We start from the raw sequence: 23,474 nt of genomic DNA, 5'->3' as shown, positions 1-23,474 counted from the left end.
TTGGCTGGCCCTGTATTATGTATAGTTAAATCAGTGAGATTTCTCCAGAGTTTCCTCACCCATTGAACTTTAAATTATATAGAGCTGGCTAAAAAGAGAGGGAGTTGGCACCAAGGCTGCTGTGTGAGTGACAGGAGAAACCTGAATCATTGTTTTGTGATGTTTATTTATAAGTCCGGAGTTGGCAGAAGAGTTATGATTTCAGCGTAATGACTTTTATATTTTAAATACATAGTTCAGTCAGTAAGAGGAACTGATTAAGTATTTAAATCTTAGTAGTTTGACAATGCCTTATACAGGGTCTCTATTATGATTCTAGCATGAGAAACATGGGTAAATTGTTGTTAGACAATGTTTTATTTTTATTATCTTTTATTTATAAAGCGCCAACTATTTACGCAGCGCTTAATACAATACATATATTCAAGGGGTCTGACAAGACGAGAATTGACAGACTGAGACAAACCGATACATTAGGTTGAGAGAGCCCGGCTCGCTTATCTTGCGTTTTAATTGATAAACATAAGCAGCTGGGTGCTGGAGTTGGGCAGCCTTGCCAGTAAGAGGGACTGACTGCCTTGTGTGATGGGGTGGGGGGGTCTATTTATTTTCCTTTGGCAATATGATCTCACTAGAGCCAGCATGCACTTATATTGTTTTTCCTTAGTCAAAAAGTGTCTTGCTCCCCTGCTATGTATTTATTATTATATGCGGTAGATCGTTTCATGTGAGCAGAAGCAATAAAGTGGGGGTCCACTATTTATGTGAGGCCGGCTGTTCCATTGCAATCAAAACTCTAAGGAAAGCAGTTCTGCACTGTTCCATTTTTTCCGTTAATGGAATAGTTATAAGTAATCTTGTAAAAATCCCTTAAATACCAATACATCCTGACCAACGTTCTAAAACGAAGCTTGGTCCGTGTGCCTTTCCGTGTGATGTTGCTGCTGATTTCATCACGTTGAGAGTTTATGATGTTCGCACCAGACTAATAAATTTTACACTGACTTTCGAAATACCTGGCTGACAACATCGCTCCTTCTCTGAACGTCTCTGTACCACGGCTCGCCAACTACAAACAACCTGGTTTCGTGTCCTTGGTTACCATTACATTATATAAAGTTCCATTTGCACAATTTAAGATTACTTTGTGACCGAAAAATCTCTCCCAACCACTGCCTTTAGTATTGGACTGAGGTGATAAAAACTTTATATATATATATATATATATATATATATATATATATATATATATATATATATATATATAATGTATTATCACATTCTATTTTTGTGAAAACCAGGGCAGATGGCTGTATACAGGTTACAAAAATAACTTCACTACCCCTGTTCATGTAAATCTCTTCTAGAGCGGCTGGAATTTCAAAACATGTCTTTGGAGGTTAGAAACATACAGCGGAGGTCCTGTTACTGATTTCTGTGTGATATTGGAAAATGAAAGAGAAAATTGCCAACCCGTGTCTTGTCTTTAGCCTTAAGGGGACACTCGAGCATATGAAAGTACTTTGTAAGTGTTGTATGTTTTGAGTGAGGTGGCTTTACACCGCTCGAGCCGATTCTTGGCATTGTGCATAGCGATCTTCGGCTCAAATGCAGCTCTTGATAGATTAATCTCTGGAATCTGACCTGGAACCTGCCAATGTTCTACATTCTCAAAACAGATTAACTAGTCTTTGAAATAGAACTTTTGCTACGTGGCTGAGACAGATGGAGAGTATGACTAAACTATTAAGTTTGGGACTATGCAGCTGTGACTTGACACAATTGGCCACGACTCCCCACACACCAAATTACTATATATGTTGTGATGATTGCGTTTCATAGCTTTACTTTCTTACATTACATTACTTTATTGTATTGTGTTAAAAACTGGCTTCTTTTTTGGAGGAGGACAATTTTTTCAACGAAATCCGTCCACAAATTACTGGCTTTGTTCAATGCGGTCACCTTGGTTATAGAGTATACACACACTACTGTTCAAAAGTTTGGGGTCATTGGGCTGCTTTCATGGAAAACAAGGACCTTGTAGCTGTAACATAATTGGCAAATGGGTTTTGTAACGCTATATTAGCCTTTTAAACTTAGCCTAACAAATATTATTAATGTTATTAATTTACGGTCAGATAACTTGAGACTGAATTCCCATTAGGGAACCATTGAAGGACCTTCCTTTCTTGAAGCCTTTTTCCCCTAAACCATGTCTTCTAATCGTTTACAAAAGACCTCTCTGTACTTGTAATTGACAGCTGTAGCTGGTCTGTGTAATTATATTTCATAGCGATGGCAAGAGTAATGAAAAAAGTTATCAATCAAAATGTAATGCTAGATTTCATAGTTATCCCATAGATTTAAATTGACAATAAAGCCCCCAGTGTGGTTTTAATTTATCTGTAATTTAAGATTTGCTGGTACCGTTCATATCACAGCAGCTTCCATGCCTGATTAAAACAACTCCTCTCTACCCCTACATATTTTGAGCCTAAATTTGTAGGGTTGAGTAGTTATGTTGAAAACATGTCCAGGAATACTCTCCTGAGGTCAGAAGTTGGAGAATTGTGATTAGCGATATAACACAAAAACCATAGGGCCCTCTGAAAGTTGTATGCATCCTGTGTTGGATATATGAAATTAGTACGCAATGTTGCTCCCTATATGAGCCTGTGGTATGGATACAAAAATCATTTTAAATTTAGTTTTAAATATCTGCGGTGATAGATCGATCTATCATGTGATCAATCTCAGCTAGCCTAGGCTTTTGGCTACTTTGCCAACAGCGAGGTAGGAGAGTTTTAGAAGGACATCTTCGGGTTGTCTGGAATTTACTAATTTAGTTAAGATAATCCAACTCATGAGTTAGCAAACTTGGAAGCAGAAGCTTTAATCTATTTATAATAGAAAAAAAACCTTTACGAAACTTAAATGTACTGCTGAAAAGCCCTTATTCTTCAGTCTACAGAAGACAAAGTGGTCTTACGATGAGAATCACATGAAAGGAATAACAAGACGGATGAAGCCTAATGTGATTTAGTGTCTTATACGTAAAATGCCCCGGGCGCTGAGCACATTCCAATAACTCGCAAAATAATGCAGAAGAGCACGTCTCTGAGTAACGTCGACAATATAACTTTGTATAAATATAGGAAAGAATATGAAATTAAGCCAAAAATTGATTAGAAACGCAATATTTTATTTGTTGGAACAAAAGTTTATTTTTATTTTGACATTTGAACAACATCTAAGAACAGACTGATCCGTGTGCCTCTTAAAAATACCATAAAGGTGCAGTTCCACTAAGGCATAATTCTGGGAAAAGTTTTGGGCAATCAACATTACCAAGAATAGTGTTTGTAATGCGGAATTTAGTTACAAAAGGGTTAAATTCAGCAAAGTTTAAAATATCTGGGCAGGGGAAGACAGCGACAGGCTTTGTGGCGGATGTTTCAGTAAATACCCCATAGGCAGCAATGGTTTCCACAAGCTTTGTAAAAAAAACAAAGACAAATGCGTGTTTAGTGTTTTATGCTGTAGATTTACAAGTCTATAACCACGCCTGGTGTTAAATATGAAAAATACACCAAATAAGATTCAGTTATTTATTTCTACCCCAAGAAGAGATGATCATCAGATAAAAAGCTGTAGGTCATTTTGATAAAGTAATTCTTCCGTGCTAAAAGCTGTGCGGAGGACAGATGCCCCTTAATCAGGATAATCAGCCCTAATTCATAGACTTTGATTTGAGAGCCACCTATACAGAGCCTCATTCTATCCTGGCCATAAGAAAAACGCGACCTTCAAGTGGATACAGACTCACAGTCCCATCATCCTTAATAAATTAGATGATGGGATTTAGAATCTACAATTTAAGAGATAACACACGTCTGCCCTTCCAAAGTGTGTTGTAAAGGTATCAGTGTTTCCAAACTTAGTATATTGTGTGTGTATATATATATATTTAACAAGCCTTACATAATTATATATTTATTTCTTAATAATCAGGAATGCTTTGTCGCCGTGACAGTGGAGAATATTTACTGCTTTACCCACACACTTTAATGTACTTATGTTAGCAGCAAAAAACACGAGGATAGTATGTCAGGGTCTGAAAGTCATGACTGTTCTGCAAAAAAACAGGTGAGTTAGGAGGCATGGTCATGCGTTAGACCAGACCTTAATTTCATTTAAGGTACATAAGGTGCCATGCTTAAGAAGTGGTTGTGTGTTAACATTAGCCCTGCCTACATCCACCACTGCTTCTTCAATATAAAATATATGTATATAAAATAATATTTGGGTTTTTGGGATACAGAAGGAACAGATGACCTTCCAGCAGTTACGGATTTAAACTCCTGTCATCCTGAGCAAACTAGATTATTTTTTCTAGAGACACCTTAAATATCTGCTCTTTAAGAAGATACTGTAGACAATTATTACAGTTGCATGTCAAATGAGAATACATATATATATATACACACACAAAATTATGTGGATCCTTAGTCTGTTTAGATGTTGAAAACAATTATCTTTAAGCGACATCATATATTCTGTACAAATATACATTAAAATGTACACTATGTCTCCCTCCACCCAAAGACAGATAAACGCTGGTCCTCCAGCTGATGAGGATTACCCTGAACCCATCATGAGTGGCCTTGCTTACCATGATGGGAGTTGTAGTCCTGAGCAGATTGAATTTGCCTAATGCTGCCCAAAATTAAAAGTCCTTTGAAATGATTAGGAAATAAATAATCCATGATTTTTTTTAGAAAAACAAATATATATATATATATATAAATGCAAATATGCTGTTTGGAAAAGTTAATGAATTAAAAATGTCCATATTGATCCCGGAATAAATGAAGGCTGTCATAGTAGCCTTGTCACTGAGCGCACGATGGACTCGTTACGCTTTTGCGGTTACTCGAGGAATGAGATACTGCTGTGAGGTGGACGTCCTATAGAAAACAAAACAAATTATAATCCCGTGTCAGTACAAGCATGGCGGACTCAAACAAATTAGCATAAATAATCAAGGGCTTGCGACCCCCTGCACAACGCCCAGGTGCCTGAGCCGGCCCTGTATAATGTATAGTTAATGTGCATACCTGGGAATGCAACCGTGCTCGCCCCCTGACCTGAAAGTTTATCTGGCATCTTTCCTTATGTCGGCTCAACAAAAGGTATCACTTTTGACTAAAGACTCCATCTTCTCTTAGACCAATATGGCTGCATCCAAATGAATCTCATTAACCAAAATAAATACATTGTTTGTCCTCTATAGGATATTTTTGGTCCATTTTTACAGCTTTTTATTGCGGGCAACCCAGAGTTTTCATGCAGCGATTCGGAGACCATTAGAAGCGACCCACCAGGAGTCTCCGAGTGAAAGCCGGAAAGTTCCCAGCTGTGATCATAATCTTTATGGGTTTGAAAAATAATCTATATTTCTACCACCTTGATACCAATTATTTATAATCGGCTTCCTGGAGACTGGGAGGAAGGATTTCCCAACACCAGAGACCAGCTATACATCCCAGCTTTGCCAGTGTCACAACAGTCGGAACAGAATATCATCCAATCATGGACCAGCAACTGCACTGATTGGACCACAGCCTTAAGCCCCACCCATATCTATATTTTGAATATGTATATATGTATATATAGATATAATGATACTTACATTTCTAGGTGATCGTTGGGATCCCTGTGAATACAGTGCAAATTAAGAAATGAAGAGGATTAGATTGTTGTCATTCGTTATAAGTGCAAAGCAAAAACTTTTAAAACGAACACAATTTAAACAATCTTTCTTCTTATAGCCTGATAAATATTGCAAGATAGACTTTAGTTTCATAGAGGAATATAGAAGGAAAGGACTAAATAATTCACAAAGTAAAGTCAATACAAAAAAAACCCCAATCTGAGAACAGACAATGCTTACATTGCTTGTCTCAGTATACCAGACTGGTAATTCCCCCAGGGGCCGTTAAGAACCAAAACATAAACCAATGATCCACTTGTGAGTGGCCCTTCTCAGTGTGGTTGGTATCTCCTTTTGGAACACTGAGCAGAATTTGTTATCCTTCATTGTAGGACAAGGTATTTAAACATCTCTATTCTGTTCTTGGATAAACTAGTTTACATTTTTTTTTATACACATTTTTTCTCTTGGAATCTCCCCAAGAGTGAAGCGGATTCCGGATGTGTAAAATCTGACTCCCCCTATGTAATGATCCACTGGAGGCCAAGCATTGAAGCTTTGTCTGTACCCGTGTGAGCTCTACGGACCAAGCAAATCATCACATATTACATATGATAAAGCAATACGCTTTTTCTTACTCAAATACATCTGATGACTTCATCCGCCTGTAATATTTGGCCAACTTCACCGACAGGATGATGCTGGGAATCAAGAACATCGTACACCAGCCCAGACTGAACCAAAATGCATTCTGCAAAAAAAAAAAAAAAAAAAAGTGGCATATGTTAATGTAGCAATACATGAAATAAAGCTGATGAGTAGTTTTTACATCCTAACTTTTTTACTGCTAATAAAGTGAAATAAAAGTGTGTAATGTTATGCGTTTCATGGACAAGCATCATAGTATGTATAGCATTGTGTGATTTTCCTATAAAATACACAGCAAATAAACCCCTTTTAACAGTAGATCAGAAGAATTCTGTAACGACTCGCTAAGGGTGGGAAACGGCTCTACATAACAGTCCTTATGAAAACCAGGTTAAAATATTCTGAATTAAGTAACTTATATTCAAGCAGGGGTTTTCAATTGTGACACCAGTTGGAATGGACATGTATAATTAAATCAGGTTAAAATAAAGAATTAAACAAGGATTGACGTTAATACTTACCAGGGAGTCAACAATATAGTTACAGAGGACAGTCTGTGCAACGTTAAAAGAAGCTGCAACCGGCCCACACTGACCTACATTCTGTGTGATCTAAACAGAACAGTAAATAGGGTTAGATAGTTTAGGAATCTGATATTCATTCTTTCAATAATCATCAAAATCGTATGCATTTTTTTGTGCCAGCATGCAGTCATCTCCCATCGACCAATCTTGGCCAAACATGCCCAAGCAGTTTCTATAGGAGGCCCAAGATTAGCCAAATAATTAGCTTTTTAAGAAATAACATGTATCAACTCAGCAGCCAAGACAGGGCCGTAACAGTAGGCACAGGTTTGGGAGAGGAACGGATATTGATATGGGGAGCAAACATTGATTAGGGAGACTGGGATAAGAAATGAGGAGAGAAGAAAGTGAAAATAGGGAGAGGCAAGTGAACGGAAAGGAGGGAGAGCAAAAAACTAAAAAGGAACATAGAGATTGTCAGATACTTTAATATGATCCAATGCACTATACATCTAGTATTAGTTTACTTCCACATCCGGTCTACTTGATTGTAGGCTACTTTCTCCAGTAGGCAATATGGACAATCGTCCCATGCCAAAGGTTATGCGTTTTAATTTTAATTAGCCTTGCTTTCTTTTTCCTAAATAATGACTACTACTCCCAGAGCTTATTGGCCTTTAGAATGTCATATTTATCTCTTTTTGGAGGATTAGCTAGAAAAAAAAAATCCCAAAGAAAGAACAATTCTTAAAGATCACTCAGTTGCCATATTTCTATGCACTGTAACACTGTATATCACATTTACAATAATAAAGCCATCAAAATAAAGCCATCAAAAATAATCACTTGCCATTAATTTAGCCCAGTCAACGTAAGACTGGAAGTACTTCAGCAAGGCGTCCAGGAAATTATTTGTCTCCTGTTTGGATAAAGCAGAAAAAGTAGTTAAGTTTCTATACAGATGTCAATTTATACATTTATGCGCGATATACCATTGGCATAGGTTGTAGACGTTTTTTGAAATTCATTGAAACCCCCCCTGTTTTACTGAATACGTTATTTATATCCAAAACAAATTTTAAATGTGATGTCAATGAGATACATCAGCAAAAGAGGCAGGGCATTGAAAAGCTTGTAGTAACAGTTACATGCTTGTGACGAGATATACAAATATACCGTACACTTCAAAGTAACTTAAAGATTACGTGATTTCTGATTTGGTTGAGTTTACAGTTATTTATCAAAACCTGTGCCTCTTATCATGTGCCTCTTCCCCGCTTCTCTAGCCATTAATATTTGGTGGCTACAGTTGTGTATACAAACAGCAAAATGTGTGTTTATAAATTAAATTGCATTACAAATACATTATTGTTCTTTATTTCATTATATAAATGTTTATCAGTTGGCCATCAAAGTTTACAAAACAGTTTACTAAAAAGGTTACTAAAGGAATCGCCCAGTTAACGGATAAATGTCTGGTAACAGCCAACAGATTAAACTTAGATCTTACAAAGAACATCAAATGATAATAAGAAACACTTGGAACTTTTGATGCTATGGCTTTTATGGCTCTTCCTTGACTTTAAAAACATAAAAATGTATGCATTGATGATAAAAGTTGGGAATTCATTACATTTTGAAATAACCCTGATTAGCTACTAGCAGTTATTCAGCGCTCTCATCAGGGTCAGGGTTGACTGATCACAGGTGACGACGTATTCTTGCAATTTTACCCGGTAATCACTAAGTTCCAAACCATTAATCTGAACTCATTATGATAAAGATGCATTGTGCACCGAAGGTCATATCTAAAAGAACAAAATGGCCGTAGCCTTGTTAACGATTTGAGCGCCAGTATTTGTACTTAATTTTGATCATTACGGATGATTAGGATTCCCTTATAAGAATGCATTTTATTTAATAATGTCCAGCCGCAAGAATGTGTAGAATAGCCACAATTGAACAGTTTGGCCCTTAAAGTCTGGGCTGCCCATCCGATGTGTGACCCCGGTCCCCCTGCATTACTCCATATAGCTATGAATGAAGTACATGGTGCTTTCGCACACTCTCTGCCATGAAAACTGGCCATTTTGTAATGGATAGTAGATCACCAGGAGAAGAGCACGCCGCGAGTGCAAAGCCACCCAGAACCGAAGCCTAGTCACAGCTTCTACATTCACACGCCTCAGTTCCACCACTCTATCTACGGAAACTTACGTTTTTTACAATATCAGCTATTTTCGTATCCATAAATACTTGAGCGTTATCAGTTGACGCCAGGGCTTTGTTCATGGATTCCTAAGCAACAAAAAACAACGTTAGATTATTACTATTTCTAATATTATTATTGATATTATTACCCCATTCAGTTGCTATTTTTAAGCCCTGTTAACTAGTGACCACCATCACGTTTACTGACTTCAGACCTCATCCACCCGAAATTAAAACGCTGTAAGAATCAATTCATTCATCCTCTCAAAAACGTATGGCGTGATTATGAGAAATCTAAAGAGATTACAACAAATTTGAACAACTACTAAGTTATTGTTTCATTGATCCAATAAGAAGCAAATTATTAAGAGTTCTTCATTTTTGCGTAAAATTTACATGATGGGTTCAAACCCATGACCAGCGATATGAACTTACCGACAGATTTGCCGATATCTGTTTCAGATTAGTGATACTGGTATTCAGTTTTACCTACAAATGAAGATGAATCGTTTAACAAATTTCAGTGTTTTTTAAGGAAGTGTCTAGCACTACAAATATACTGCCTTTAAAAAAAATATACATTTTTCTATATTTGGCCTGGGCAGACATTTAATTAACGTTATTAAATGCATATGATTTTCATATTTAGATTTTTTTATAAATAATTATGCTCTAAATGCTGTTTAAAACCATGCCTATCAGTTGCCAAGACAGCTAATTAAATAAAAATATTTGTAATAAGAGACATAAAGAGGACCAGATATACATCCCACCCGCTCATAGATCTAAAGGCTCAGTTGGCAAGGCATAGGCAGAAAATTGCTGAGACATGAGCGAATATAGGCAGGGCATGATGAGCGGGGCATGTTGAAATATGGCAGGGCATGATGAGCGGTGCATGTTGAAATATGGCAGGGCATGATGAGCGGTGCATGTTGAAATATGGCAGGGCATGATGAGCGGGGCATGTTGAAATATAGCAGGGCATGATGAGCGGGGCATGTTGAAATATGGCAGGGCATGATAAGCAGGGCATGTTGAAATATGGCTGGGGCATGGCTGTGGAAGGCAAAGCTACTATTAAGCCCCTTCTATTCTGCATCTAGGAACATGCATTGCGTGCTAATAGAAAATCAGGTGCAGACAATAAAGATGTTGGGACAGTAGCGTATTTACTTTGGCACAAACCCAGGGCGGCGCCCCCGGGCACCCTTTCTGCGGCCACCATCTTCACAACAAGGCCCCAGGATATGAAGTCCTATTCCGGGGCTCAGTGTCTTAAACGAGCACAGTGCCTTTTAATCAAGCCATGGTATAAATGGTGGATCTCCCCATAGGGGCCTGACCCACTTAGGCGATCGTCCTCCTAGTTTCGAAGCAGGGGTTTTCCGGCCCCTGGGCTGAATAACTAGGTTATGAAGATATCTGGTGAAACCTCTTTACTTTTTGTCCAAAAGTAATTTTATAGCCAAACAATTAATTATACAATAAAAAAAATAAAAAAATACTTACAATTTCTGGCTGAAGTTTAGTGTTTATTGATGACTGGATGGCATCTAGGTCATCAGCCTCGCGTCTCAGTTCTTCTTTTATACTTGCATTTGTTACACTCTGAAAAAGTCAACACAATCTTGGTTTTATTTTGTCTCCTAGGCAACAGACCATATTTTAACACTGTTATAATATAAACTGTGTGGCGATACCAAGGAGGAGGCGGGAAATCAGTATAGAAATTTGGAAAAAGTAACAGATACAAGTTATAATCTAGGTTACGGGGGAGGGGTGTATCTTTGTACAATATGGTTCAAAAGGCCCCATTTTAAGTCTTATCTTATAACTAATAACTTACATCTGCAAAGGTCCTCAGAGATGCTGTAAACGATTTAAGGTTTGTTTTAGTGATGTTTTTCTTCATCTGAAGCAAGAGAAAATTCCATTTATGAAAATGTCATTTATGATTGGCAAAAATCTATTTCGAAAAAAACATTGAACAAATAAGAATGTTTTAACTCTGAAATACGAAGCCCACTATGGTTTTGTTCCCTTACGTCAATCCCTTTATCTCTACAGGCCGTGCCTGACATCATCCGCTCTCCAAACTTCCACTTGTCCCACATTTTCAGTAGGGTGTTATCTTACGGACGGGATCTTCACCCCCCGCTACGTCTATCTGCCTCGTTGTGTCATATTCAGTCTTTTTAGCATTACCTCCTTTAGGAAGGTAGCTGAGCATTATGGGTGTTCCCAGCTCCACGAAAGCGAATAGGCTAAACGTAGGCTTTTCCTGATTAAAGTGTTTTTTCCAATTTGGTCCACGATCCCTACATTCTGAAAAGCATCCTGACGAGTAGGACTGATTTAATGAATATTTGACCGGATCTGGGTTAATTTACCAGAGAGTCATATCTGAGTCTTTCATTCATCTGAACTGTCATCTAGCCTCCGAAAAGCTGAGTATATCAACACTTCACACGTTATGAGCCAGGTTGAAATGTTGTTTATGTCGGAAATAGTTGTAACTTTAGTAAATACACAAGTTGCTCAAAAAAAAGTCAATTCTGTGAAGTAGGCCACAGTAGCTACTCTTGTCCGACAATTCAACGCAAAGCTTTGGAGACCAGACCTCTGAGAAGGAAGAGGAGCAGCCTACATGGAGCCACCCACATGGGAGATCAGACCGTGCTCTCCATATCTCTATGGTGGCTCCCTTTCATCTGGTTAGGAGCCATAAAGATCTGTGATGGAGAGTCATAGATCTCCATTCCAGACTCTAGATCAGACCTGGGCAAAGCACGGCCCGCGGGCCACATCCGGCCCGCTGAATAGCTCGGACCGGCCCGCAAAGAGTGTCCTGGTGACTCACCAATGAGTCCGGTGTCCCCCCCCGCCCCGGTCACTTACCTTAAACTCCTGTGTTGGAAGCGTTTGTCTCGGGTGCCGGCGCTTTACGCTGGGCGCCGGCATATGACGTCAGACGCCGGCGATCAGCAGTGAAGCGCCGGCACCCGAGACAAACGCCTCACGCTTCCAACACAGGAGTTTAAGGTAAGTGACCGGGGCGGGGGGGGGAGATCCTGAGAAGGGGGGGTTAGGGAGTTAGAGGGGAGATACTGAGAAGGGGGGGTTAGGGAGTTAGAGGGGAGATACTGAGAAGGGGGGTTAGGGAGGGAGGTCTTACTGTGTGTGTGTGTCTTACTGTGTTTGTGTGTGTGTGTCTTACTGTGTGTGTGTGTATATCTTACTGTGTCTGTGTGTGTCTCACTGTGTCTGTGTGTGTCTTACTGTGTCTGTGTGTGTATCTTACTGTGTCTGTGTGTGTCTCACTGTGTCTGTGTGTGTCTTACTGTGTCTGTGTGTGTCTCACTGTGTCTGTGTGTGTCTCACTGTGTCTGTGTGTGTCTTACTGTGTCTGTGTGTGTCTCACTGTGTCTGTGTGTGTCTTACTGTGTCTGTGTGTGTCTTACTGTGTCTGTGTGTGTCTTACTGCGTGTGACTTACTGTGTTCATAGCTTATTCAGTTATTGTAATAAATATTTTAGCCCATTTTTTAGCTCAAAATATTTTTTCCTTTTTTTTCTCCTCTAAAATCTAGGTGCGTCTTATCAGCAGGTGCGTCTTATAGAGCGAAAAATACGGTATGCACTCCGAAGCCTTGTTCATTTTGTTCACTTCTGTGCTGTGCTAATAGTTATTCAGGCCTTACTTATTCAAGCACCTCTACCAATGACGTAGGCTTGAATAACTTTATTAAACAGCACATAAGTTAACAAAATGGACAAGGCTTCGGAGTTTGTAGTTTGTAGAGGTCTGGCCCTCTAAAACCATTCCAATTTCTCATGTGGCCCCATGGGAAAATTAATTGCCCACCCCTGCTCTAGATCATCACGGAGGTGCCCCTTCCGCACGTAAATCCTGCAACGCAACAAACTGTGGTTCTTGAACGGCCACCACAGCCAGCCGCCGGCAGGTTTACTATTTCTATATAATATTATATTATGAGAATTGTTTAACGTTGCCTTACCTCCTGAGAGATGTGTGTGAAATTGAGTTCATTTATCCCCGAATTTGACGCATTTCTCGCTTTCTCTTTCTGACTATCGCTCAAAAACTTAATATTCGTTATGTCGATTTTTGTTTTTTCAATAGTCGATTTAACATCGCTTGTATACTGAGAAAGAAAAAATAAAAGACACTGAGTCACAGGCACCACGCAGTACTATTAACAGTCTCAAAACTTTAGCCGCTAACAATAAACTGCAGCTTGAAGGTAGAAAACAAAAGACAAAAAAATTTTTTTTTTTTATTATTATTTTAAACTTGTCTTTACTTTAAAATTGCTTTATCGCATGTGTCGCTGTTTCAACCCCATTACTAGCTTTCTGTACACTTAAGGGGCATCTTGCAGCACTAAACGGTAGCATAGACTAAAATTTTACGCAGCTATGTGTATTTGAAGCCTAAATATAACGAATGACTTGTACTGACCCCTTAAATCAATGATCTTATGAAGCAGAACTATGGTATGCCCTACTTTTAGATAAAACATATTTCTATGAATTCACACTAACCTGGCTGATATTCAGATATTCATCCAAATTGAATTTATCCTTTAAGTTCAGGGTCTTCCACAAGGAATAATCTTTTTGGCAATCACTGCAAGATAAAGAATAAAAAAAATAAAGAAATAATGTATTATTACAGGTTTAAGTGTTGCGTTCAGGTGTAGCCGGCAGGTTACTCTTGGCCTCTGTTTAATCAAGGTTTGAACTTCAGATATTCTACAGAGACGCACAGTTCACGCTGCAGGCCAAGTTATCAAGAGAGCCTTATTATGTAGCTAAGTTTACATTCGCAAAAAAAAAATGAAAACATCCATACGGACCTGGGTTAGCTTATTTTAATGTATGGGAAAATGGATAGTACCTAATAAATGATTAACAAGCAAAACTACTACTTTTTTAACCCCTTAAGGACCAGGCTGTTTTTTTTTATTTTTTGTACCCTTTGGGACTGAGGCTGTTTTAACACTTTTGCGGTGCTCATGTTTAGCTGTAATTTTCTCGTCTCCCATTTAGTGTACCCACACAAGTTATATATTGTTTTTGGTTTTTTTCAGGATAAGAAGGGCCTTTTTATCATGTCATCTAATTTCCTATAAAATAATAAATAATAAAATGATGAAAAATTGAAAAAAAAGCACTTTCTCACTTTTATTATTTCAAAAATCTTATACTCATCTACAAAAGCTAATGAAAAAGCCTGCTAAGTAGAATTGGTATTTGTTCTGAGTTTAGAAATACCCAATGTTTTTTTTTTTTGGCAATAAGTACAAGTAGAATTTTGATGTTTCAAAACCATTTTTTCCAAATCTGGTCATTCTGCCCCATGTACTTTTTGGGACATCTTTGAAGCTGGCCAATGCAATTTACCCACTCAAACTATATATTTTTGAAAACTAGACACTCCAAGGTAAAACCGCATCTTGTGTCTTGTCGGGTTATCTTTCTCTAATTTTAAAATTAGTCGCAGAAGAGTGACAAACATAAAACTTGTTATATGTAACTTAAAAAACCAGTGTTCAAAATATATATTTATGTACCTGTATATGGATGATATGTTGACATTACTGATGTTTAAGGTTTCACTCAGGTTCACTTGTGTATCAAGAAACTGTTAAAATGAAGAAGTAAAGCAACATTTTTCATTATAAAGTGTATCTTAAGTAGAATAAACAAAATTGAAAACATCACTGATAATTTTTTGACATAAAAAACACTTGTGTTTTAATATTACAGGGAATATAGGGCAAAGTTACCAAAAGGCACCTTGTAAGGAGTAACTGCTGTTAATGTGATGTATTAATTGGTAAAGAGCAGAAGTTATTTTAATATAAAGAGAGTCTAGGGATTATGGATTATGTAATGGAATATATAATTCTAAAAAAGAACTGCAGGTTTAATCCTCCTAGTGCAAAAGTCAACGTGAGAGTCATTAGAATAACCTTTAATAATTTAATCAACAACTTCATCAAAACTATAAATCGGAAGGAGCAGATCCAAAGCACTTCTTACAGTCCGTACATCCAAAGGGTCTGGCACAACTAGAACAGACAGATTAGGACTACCCAATCCATTAGGTAAAGAGGCTCTGATCGCCATTTTACAACCTAGACAAAATACATTTTATATATATATTAATTAGATTATAGAAAAAAGATTTTTCTTTAAGTCAATAATTCTCAGGTTCTAGTCTTCACTCTCTTTCCTGTTGACCCTTGGAAAATTAACCCTTTAATGATAGACAGCAGTTTAGAATAATCAGTCAGTTCTAGACTGTGAGACCCTGAGAACCTGCGCCTTCACCCCAAGACCCTGAGATCGGGGCAGCGACATAGAAATATGAACTTCTGGTGTAATTTAGCACAAGTGTGTTTTCCGATGTGTCTTTGGTAAATAACATATGTCGATTCTAGCGATGCTGCTCCAACGTGGGGGGAAAAAAACCATAGAAAGATGACGCAAGATAACATATCAGACACAAGAAAATAAATACAGATTTCAAACGCCCAACAAGGTCTATCATAAAAATGTAAAGAAGGAAATATGTTTATTGGTACCGTAAAAAGCTGTTTATTGCTCCAGGGTTTGCAGACCAACGTGTAGGAATTTCCACCAACAATGAACAGCACCCCCACCACTAGCATCAGAAGCCACGCAAAAAGAAAGCTGAATCCGGTCCCCCTATAGAACAAAATCCACGAGGAAAATGTAAGTATTATGTGACGATAGCGCCACTTAGTGGCCACTGTCAACAATTTCTCCTTTTTCCTGGCCCTATCCTTACAAAGACTGCCTAAACTAAAATGATGGGGTCAGAAGAAGTAAAGGATCATGATGTATTCATGTATAAAATGTTGGCAGTGTTAAAATAACAACAGAGGACAGATAACTTCATGGGGAGGAATAATCATGCAGATCCTGAGAATAGGACTTGAGCGGCTACTCCCGCAGTAAAAATGTAAAGTGGGTTTCTAATACATGGATATTATAGTTTGTAAACATAATTACGTACAGTTATACAGGATACTATTTTAGTGTATTAATAAAGTATTACTTTTAAGATATATTAGGGATACATAGGGGAAGCCAATTGTTATCTTTTATTTATACAGAGCCAACAATATACGCAGCGCTTTATACTGTACATACATTTTAAAGGGTGTGAGAAAACCAACTAAGACGAACCAATGGGAATAGAGGGTCCTGCTCGCGAGCTTACGATCTAGAGGTAATGGGGTGTAAAAAGACGCAAGCTATAGAGAAACACAATAATCTATAATCAAACACATAGCTGGGTTATGGGAAACTGGCAAATATCCCTACAAAGAAGATTAATAGAGAAATTATTCAAATAGGGAAGAGACTGGCGTAAGACATGAGACCCATGTATTGAAGGCAACTTACGCCATGAAGAAGTTTCCTCCAGAGTTAGACAGACAACTTCGTTCTGTGGGGTCTACTTTCTCTCTGTGACCACAGGGGCCACAAAATAACCCAAACAAGTTGCAGACGACCACCAGAAGCACGATACAACAGAGGCAGATCCCCACAATCCACCTGCAGAAGCAAGAAAGCTTGTTTCAGTCTTCTTTTGACACATTAATTGAGGCGCTCGCTTAGCAGCTTCTGCTATAAACTTCAGGAGTTTTGGTGCATCCCACGCACAATCATGTAGGATCTTGGTGGTGTTTTAAAAATAGTTATAATATAGAAATGCCAGAAAACCTTTATTTAATAAATAACCGGTTCTGAGCACTGAAGGCTATCGGTTAATGTTGTTGGCATCCACAAAGGAAGCAAATTATTATAACGCGAGCGATATACTACAGGAGTACAATACATGCAACACTTACGTTATCTCGCTGTTATATCTCGCTGCATAACTAGGGCTCTAATAGGCATAATTTATAGATTTAAAATGAAGGCTTTCTTACTAGCTTAGAGGATCACCGTGATACACGTTTGCGAGTTATAATGTAACGCTTGTGTTAAGTGAATAAATCCCCAAACTGCCAGCATCTCACGCGGTCACCAATGGCACCGGTTCCCTATTTTAGGCTTTGATGTACCGGAAGATTGAGCACGTCTCTCTCCGCAAGTCCCCCAGCAAGAATAAAGCTCCGCTCACCTGTAATAATCGTAACGCTGAACGTTCTGCTGGTTCTTATCCACAAATTCATTCGAGGTGTTAAAATACTTTTTCACCGTTTGTAGCGAATCATCAATAGAAATGCGGCTACCCATCTCATTGATTTTTTGTTTGATATTTAACAATTCGTCTTGAATATCTATAAGAAACAACAAAGAGCTCGTATTACCCAGTGTGCATTACTAGTTCATCCATTCATTGTTATCATTGTTATCGCTTCTCTATAGTATAGATTATATAGTATATTTGGTAGCAGCTTATACTTTTCCATGAAAACCTATATTAAGCTATTTCGAAATGCACGGTTCAGAGCAAATTGTGCTTAATATCACATGATATAACGATAAAAAATATATTTCCTCACAGTATAAACCAACCCAAATTAACAAAGTAAGCTAAATTATATAGCTTTCTGTACATACATGTATATTTAAATTGTGGTGTAACTTCAAAGGGTTAAATGTTATCATAATAGCCACCAATGGAATATGGGTCCCAAAAGGGCGATCTGATCATAGTAAAGTGGCACCACTACGTGACAATATGCCACTGCCTAGCGGCCCGCTGATGGCCATACATTAATGAAGAGGTATCGTAGACCTCCAATTCCAGACTATGGCGGCTGTTGAGGAGCCCCAAGGCTCAGCAACTATGGGCCCCTAAAGTAACCCGGGGGCCCAGGTTATTAAAGATACAAAACTTGACAAAATCCATTTTAGAACTTGCATTTTTACTCCTTTGGATTTGAATAAAAAAAAAGCTTGGCCATAAAAACATAAGGAATTCTCAGTTACCAGTTATTACGAATATTTTTCTAAGCCTGCCCTTTCTCACCTTGTAATGAAATGAAATGGAATGAACGTCTCACCTGACGCTGTTTTCCTGGTTTGATTAGTCACGGTCCCTGGGATGTCTTGCAAAGTCTTGCGTGCCTTATTAGAAAAAAACAGAAAAAAAGAACGTTATAAACTTGGAAAACGAAGATCAAACATCTGATCCGTTTGGAAGCCTGAGGGAAGAAGCCAACACAAAAGGAGTCAACGTGCCTCTTGGACGGAAAGCATAAAGAAACATTTCTTGGCACCTCCACCTGGAGACGCAGAACTTTTTGTCACTTATACCAGTTACATTTTGTAGAATTGGGAATCAAATTGCTTTAGAAACTAATATTTCTTTTACCCATAGAGAGCTGTTTATGTGACAGGTAAAGCATTTAGATTTTAGAAGAAGAATAATGTATTATATTTACATAGATGATGAGGCAGCGCTGGCACTTTAAGGCCAGTGGTCATCTGATGACGTAAGCGCGGGCACAGTTTGTGTTTTTTGTGTATATACTATTGCAGGGGTGTCCAACCTGAGGCCCTCCAGCTGCTGCAGGACTACATCTCCCATCCTCCTCAGCCAGCCCCTTAGCTGAAAGAGCATTATGGGAGATGTAGTCCTGCATCAGCTGGAGGGCCGCAGGTTGGACACCCCTGTGCTATTGGCTGTAGTTACAGCGATACATTGTTTTTTCCACATTACAGAGGTGGGTAGGGTGTTTAATATGCTATAGATTTCTATATAACACCCCCAGACAAACACAAAGCTCCTTCTAGAGCGCTTCACTAAAGAATCAGTAGAAACAAAACTCTCAATATATATCCAATATTGGCTGCTTGTCAATAACTACAGAGAAACCACATAGCAGGACACGGCAAAGCCTGTTTACAAACCTTCGCTATCGTAGATTCAATCCCTGAATTCAAAAAGTCCTTAACCGTTTTCATCGGCTCGCTGAAGTCTGGTATCTGCGGACAGACAGTTATTCAGAAGTTCAATCAGATTTATAACAATCCTTCCTCATGCACATCTATGAAGGGCGAGATACAATAATATGTATTTTATGTATATTTAACCCATTGCTGATGACCGACAAAGGGCCAGCCCCAGGGATTGTGGTGCGCCGGGTGACCCGTGTTTGCCCACCTCCCTTCAGCTTATACGCACTCGGGGTGGTCCTCTTTACCCTTACATCGAGCTTAGCCACTGGATACCATGGCTAAAATTATTTCAGACCCAATAATTTCCATGGCTTTGCCCATCAGCCCCACCTGCAGGCAGTTTATAAGTCTATAGGAGGCAGGGATCGCAATAAAATCTGTTCGGTGCAAAAGTTAAACACATCTGCTGGTCATAAAAGTTATTGCTTTTGTTAAGTATGTTGCTCTCGTGCGACACGAAAGCAGTTAGCACAGAATGCTGACACCAAAGCATGCACGTGCAGTCCTCTTACCGAACTGAAGTTAGCGTCCATAGTCAGTCCGTCGGAGGAAAAAGTACAATCAGGTCTGCACTTGTCCACCGTTTTGCCGATCCGTTCCCTCACATCGCTGATATTCTGACTGATAGCTTGCTGCTCAACTTGGAGGGCGTTAAAGGAATCGTTCACAGCCGTCATATAGATCACAGTGGCGTTAAGCACTGAAAAAAATGAAAATATATACAAAAAGAAGATTCAATGACCCCGCTTGGAAATAATTCACATTATTTCACCGCTATGACTGGATAAGAGAGTCACGATTCTAAGAGGAAAGGATCTCTGGATCCCCGCAGATGAGTGCAAAGGGGCCAATCATTGCTTCTTTCCCTTTAAACTATCCACCTACCATGCTGATAGAACATAGGAAGGCTTTACTGCCGGTGGTCCCGGCAGCACGTTGGTGAATTCATGGCTCATTGTTTATTAGGTTTCAACAAAACCATTCAAAAAGCTATCAAATTCTACGAGCCTCTAGGGCATGGTATTTAAGAATATAGTATTACTAGACACGAATAACAACGTTCTGTAGAATGTCAATAATTTTTTTAGCTTTTTCTCGGAATGATAATCCTAAACCGCCGTGTGTCACGAGAACGTATTGAATATTCTACTAGAAGAATCTGAAACAATAGTAAGTGTGAAAAGTGATGAAAAGCCATTGATTTCACCCCAAAACCGGCTCATTTACAGTATGGAGAACTATGCTGGTGTGGCACAGCAGACACTGACTAATGAAAGTCTGCGGAGGAGCTTCCCCTTTGGGATGGACATATGTTTCTGAACGTTGTATTTTGCTTTTATGTGTAAATATTTAGAACCATTTCTATCACTTTTTGTCTGTTGGTTCTTCTTTTATTGAGTGCAGCTCTATGTGGATGAATGAGCCATAAATTCTCATGCAACCAATAGGATATTCCAGACCAAACTAGGATATGAATAGAATGTAAGCTCACGGGGTCCTCTTCTCCTTTGGTATCGGTAATTCTGGTTAGCGATACAGTCAGTCTTATATTATAATTTTAAGGTTATTGCTAATTTTCACTCTCCCCTATTGTAGGAACGTTACAGAACCAGCTAGTGCTCTACACATAAATGTAAAGTAAGAGTTGGCATTTATGTACTAAAATACCACAGGATATCCATGGTCAGGCCTGGACTGGTGATGACCAGGCGGTCCTGGCTCTTAATGGCTAGTGACGACGGTGCAGCCGCATGCTATTTTGTTCTGCTTATCCAACACTGGCCGCAGGCTGCAGCACCCAGGTTAAAGTATGGTGATGTCGGCCAACAGCCCCCTGGGCATTTGCCTGGTGTGCCAGATGGCCCGTCCATGGTTTGGTAAATCCAGAATACTTCACAGCCAAGGCTGCACTGGAAATTGAAACCAGCCCTGGTAATAATCAAATACCAACCCAATATTTCATGGTGCCAGTTTGGTATTGGCCCAATGGTAGCAGAAACACAGAGGTCTGACAGTCTGTTCTTGCCGGTCAGCACCGTGCCGGATACGACATCATATCCAGTGCGGTGCTGGCAGTGGGGACCGGTCTTGAGGCCGGCCGTGTAATTATACACGTGGCTGTGGCCGCCAGTGCGGGGGGGGGGGTCAGCCTACCGGGGAGTCTCCTGGTATCTCGGTAGGCCGGCACAGCCCTGTTTATGGCTGAATACATTGTAACTGACCATTTGTAAATCATTACTACTGAAAAAGCTGCAGGAAGTTCCAAACAAAATGAATATAACTGTGGTCAATAAAAAATCAAACAAACAGATGATTACGTCCTCTGCGCCGGTAGGATAAAGTTGATATACCCATAAGATCCCTGCCAAAACAATTAACAGCGCAACGTATAACAGTGCTCTGTCGTCCCGCAGACTAGAAACTCCAGCAGAAACTGGTTAAATATTTGCTTTTATATAAATAAAGGGAGTGTATTGCGACGTTTAGAATTGTGGTAAGGTAAGGCCTTAATGCACTGTTTATATGCTTGTTCCAGGAAGCTTTAGTCATTATTATGCATGACTGGATATTTTTTTTCCAGGCTTCTTCCTGTATTTTTAACGTATTCAAATAACCAAACAAAACGCGTAACCTGAAACATATCATTAATCGGTTTATTCATCTGTTCTGAAATACGGATTGAATGCAGACTTTCGTCTTTCAACTTTCTATTATACCCAGCGTATAATTTCCACATTCCACATGTCACACGCTGCTTCTGTCCTGAGCCCCGTTGAGCCGACCAACTGACAGTGTCGTAAACCGGTGGCTCCGGGAGCAGCTGACACAAAACAAGTCACAACAAGACACGGATACCGCACTCAAAGGAGAACTTGGTTAATCAAGCGCAGATAAAATCTTTCAAATGCCTCAAAGGTAAATTAAACGAATCAATGAAATTCTGCCTCTGCTATTGTCTGAAAGGAAGGGCTGTCCACCTGGACGCTCATAGGCTTTAGTTGACAAATAAGAATTGCTATTGAGAACCCTGCCTGGAAATCCACCCGTTGTGCTCCATCACTGATTTATTATGGTTTCTCACTCCATCTTGTGAATCTGATATACGAACACATATTGAAGAATTGCACGAGTTTGATTAATATATATTTTAAAATATTTAAAAAATATCTACCCTTCTTACAAAAAAAAAAATAGCAGTGTACATTTGTCAAACTATTGGCTATTGGCTACTGCTTGACTCGTTGAGCATGATGTAGTCTACCTGGATCTGCTTTATGTCCATAGCTGGGAACTCTCGGGGTTTGACCCAGAGTCTCCATGTGAAGCCCTGCTCCCCTGAGTCTCTGGGTCAGCATCCCTTTTTTTTCCACATTGGTCACGCCCACTCTTCACCTATGTCCTGCCTACTCCCCACCCACTTAACCTCTGCTCTCCACCCAGTTCCCTCCCACTAATGGCTGTCTAAGGGTAACCTTACCCCTGTGCAGGCTAGCCCTGCCCCTACGACAGACAGCCTACCTGGAGCTCTCTTTTTCTTGGGAGAGCTCCAGGTAGCCCACCCTGGTAAGTTCCAGAGTGTTTTTAAATGTCACAAGGATTTTTTGTATATCGCGGGTCTATTTGATCTCTTTTCATTTATTTTTGTGTTTCTATTTTTCAAATGTAAAAACTAAATGATGCTTTCAGTCATGACACCGAACACACACACACTGAGTTAATGGAAAACTTTCCGGAACAAATGCTTTATGAATACATTTCAGTCACTCTAAATATAGCTGGTTGATTGGTAGGGTAATAAACTATTACAGCTGCAGTTTTCTATAATACACTTACAAGATCACCAATAACTTCTAACCGTGGAGCTTACTTTTAGCCAATGAAACTGTTGCACTTAACAAGTCATAGACCGACTACCCTTTATCCGCCACATCAATTCACTTACCATAAACAACATTCTCTACAGAATCCAGCGTTGTATTCGCTACCTTCCCAACGACGTTCTGAATTTGCCCTCCGAGAATGGGTCCAATATCTGAAAAAAACAACATTGCCACCCACCATTAAAGACATTTACTTGAAGTTCATTTTGGAAGAGCTTTATTATGAAGCTACAGTTTCTAATATTATCTGTTTGGTGTTTTTATTATTTTTTTTTAATAATTACAAGTATGAATATTTGGTTGCAAGTACATCCCCTACCTAAAAACAAGATCACATTCATTGACAGCCACAACGCACAGATTGTGTATATTTTTTATGTTTTATACTGAATTATACTGGTCCTGATTCTTGTTGGAAAAAGTTTGATTTAAGAAAAAATGGAAAAAAAAAACCCTTCACTATGACAAATAATCATCCCAACAACGCACAGGGCCGGTCATAACCATGGCAAGGAACATC

At 39.0% G+C, this 23,474-nt stretch overlaps 1 protein-coding gene across 1 annotated transcript in view; it reads right to left on the bottom strand.

Moving 5' to 3' along the window:
- Positions 1–4,790: 4,790 nt before the first annotated feature.
- The window catches only part of LOC128468691 (prominin-1-A-like), a 36,187-nt gene continuing 17,503 nt past the window's right edge, over positions 4,791–23,474 (bottom strand). Inside the window, exons 7-25 of the mRNA XM_053450453.1 lie at positions 23,017–23,106; positions 19,586–19,773; positions 19,026–19,100; positions 18,176–18,239; positions 17,287–17,446; positions 16,563–16,715; positions 15,716–15,839; positions 14,699–14,769; positions 13,668–13,752; positions 13,121–13,267; positions 10,949–11,014; positions 10,612–10,710; positions 9,535–9,588; positions 9,106–9,186; positions 7,739–7,807; positions 6,886–6,975; positions 6,355–6,467; positions 5,696–5,719; positions 4,791–4,970 (exon numbers count right to left, since the gene is read on the bottom strand). Coding sequence (XP_053306428.1) covers positions 4,919–4,970; positions 5,696–5,719; positions 6,355–6,467; positions 6,886–6,975; positions 7,739–7,807; positions 9,106–9,186; positions 9,535–9,588; positions 10,612–10,710; positions 10,949–11,014; positions 13,121–13,267; positions 13,668–13,752; positions 14,699–14,769; positions 15,716–15,839; positions 16,563–16,715; positions 17,287–17,446; positions 18,176–18,239; positions 19,026–19,100; positions 19,586–19,773; positions 23,017–23,106 — 1,805 coding nt within the window. The 3' untranslated portion in view covers positions 4,791–4,918. The remainder of the gene's footprint in view (positions 4,971–5,695; positions 5,720–6,354; positions 6,468–6,885; positions 6,976–7,738; positions 7,808–9,105; positions 9,187–9,534; positions 9,589–10,611; positions 10,711–10,948; positions 11,015–13,120; positions 13,268–13,667; positions 13,753–14,698; positions 14,770–15,715; positions 15,840–16,562; positions 16,716–17,286; positions 17,447–18,175; positions 18,240–19,025; positions 19,101–19,585; positions 19,774–23,016; positions 23,107–23,474) is intronic.

This window comes from Spea bombifrons, chromosome 11 (genome assembly GCF_027358695.1).
Source record: "Spea bombifrons isolate aSpeBom1 chromosome 11, aSpeBom1.2.pri, whole genome shotgun sequence".
Classification (NCBI taxonomy): Eukaryota; Metazoa; Chordata; class Amphibia; order Anura; family Pelobatidae; genus Spea; species Spea bombifrons.
This window is presented reverse-complemented; position numbering and strand designations above follow the sequence as displayed.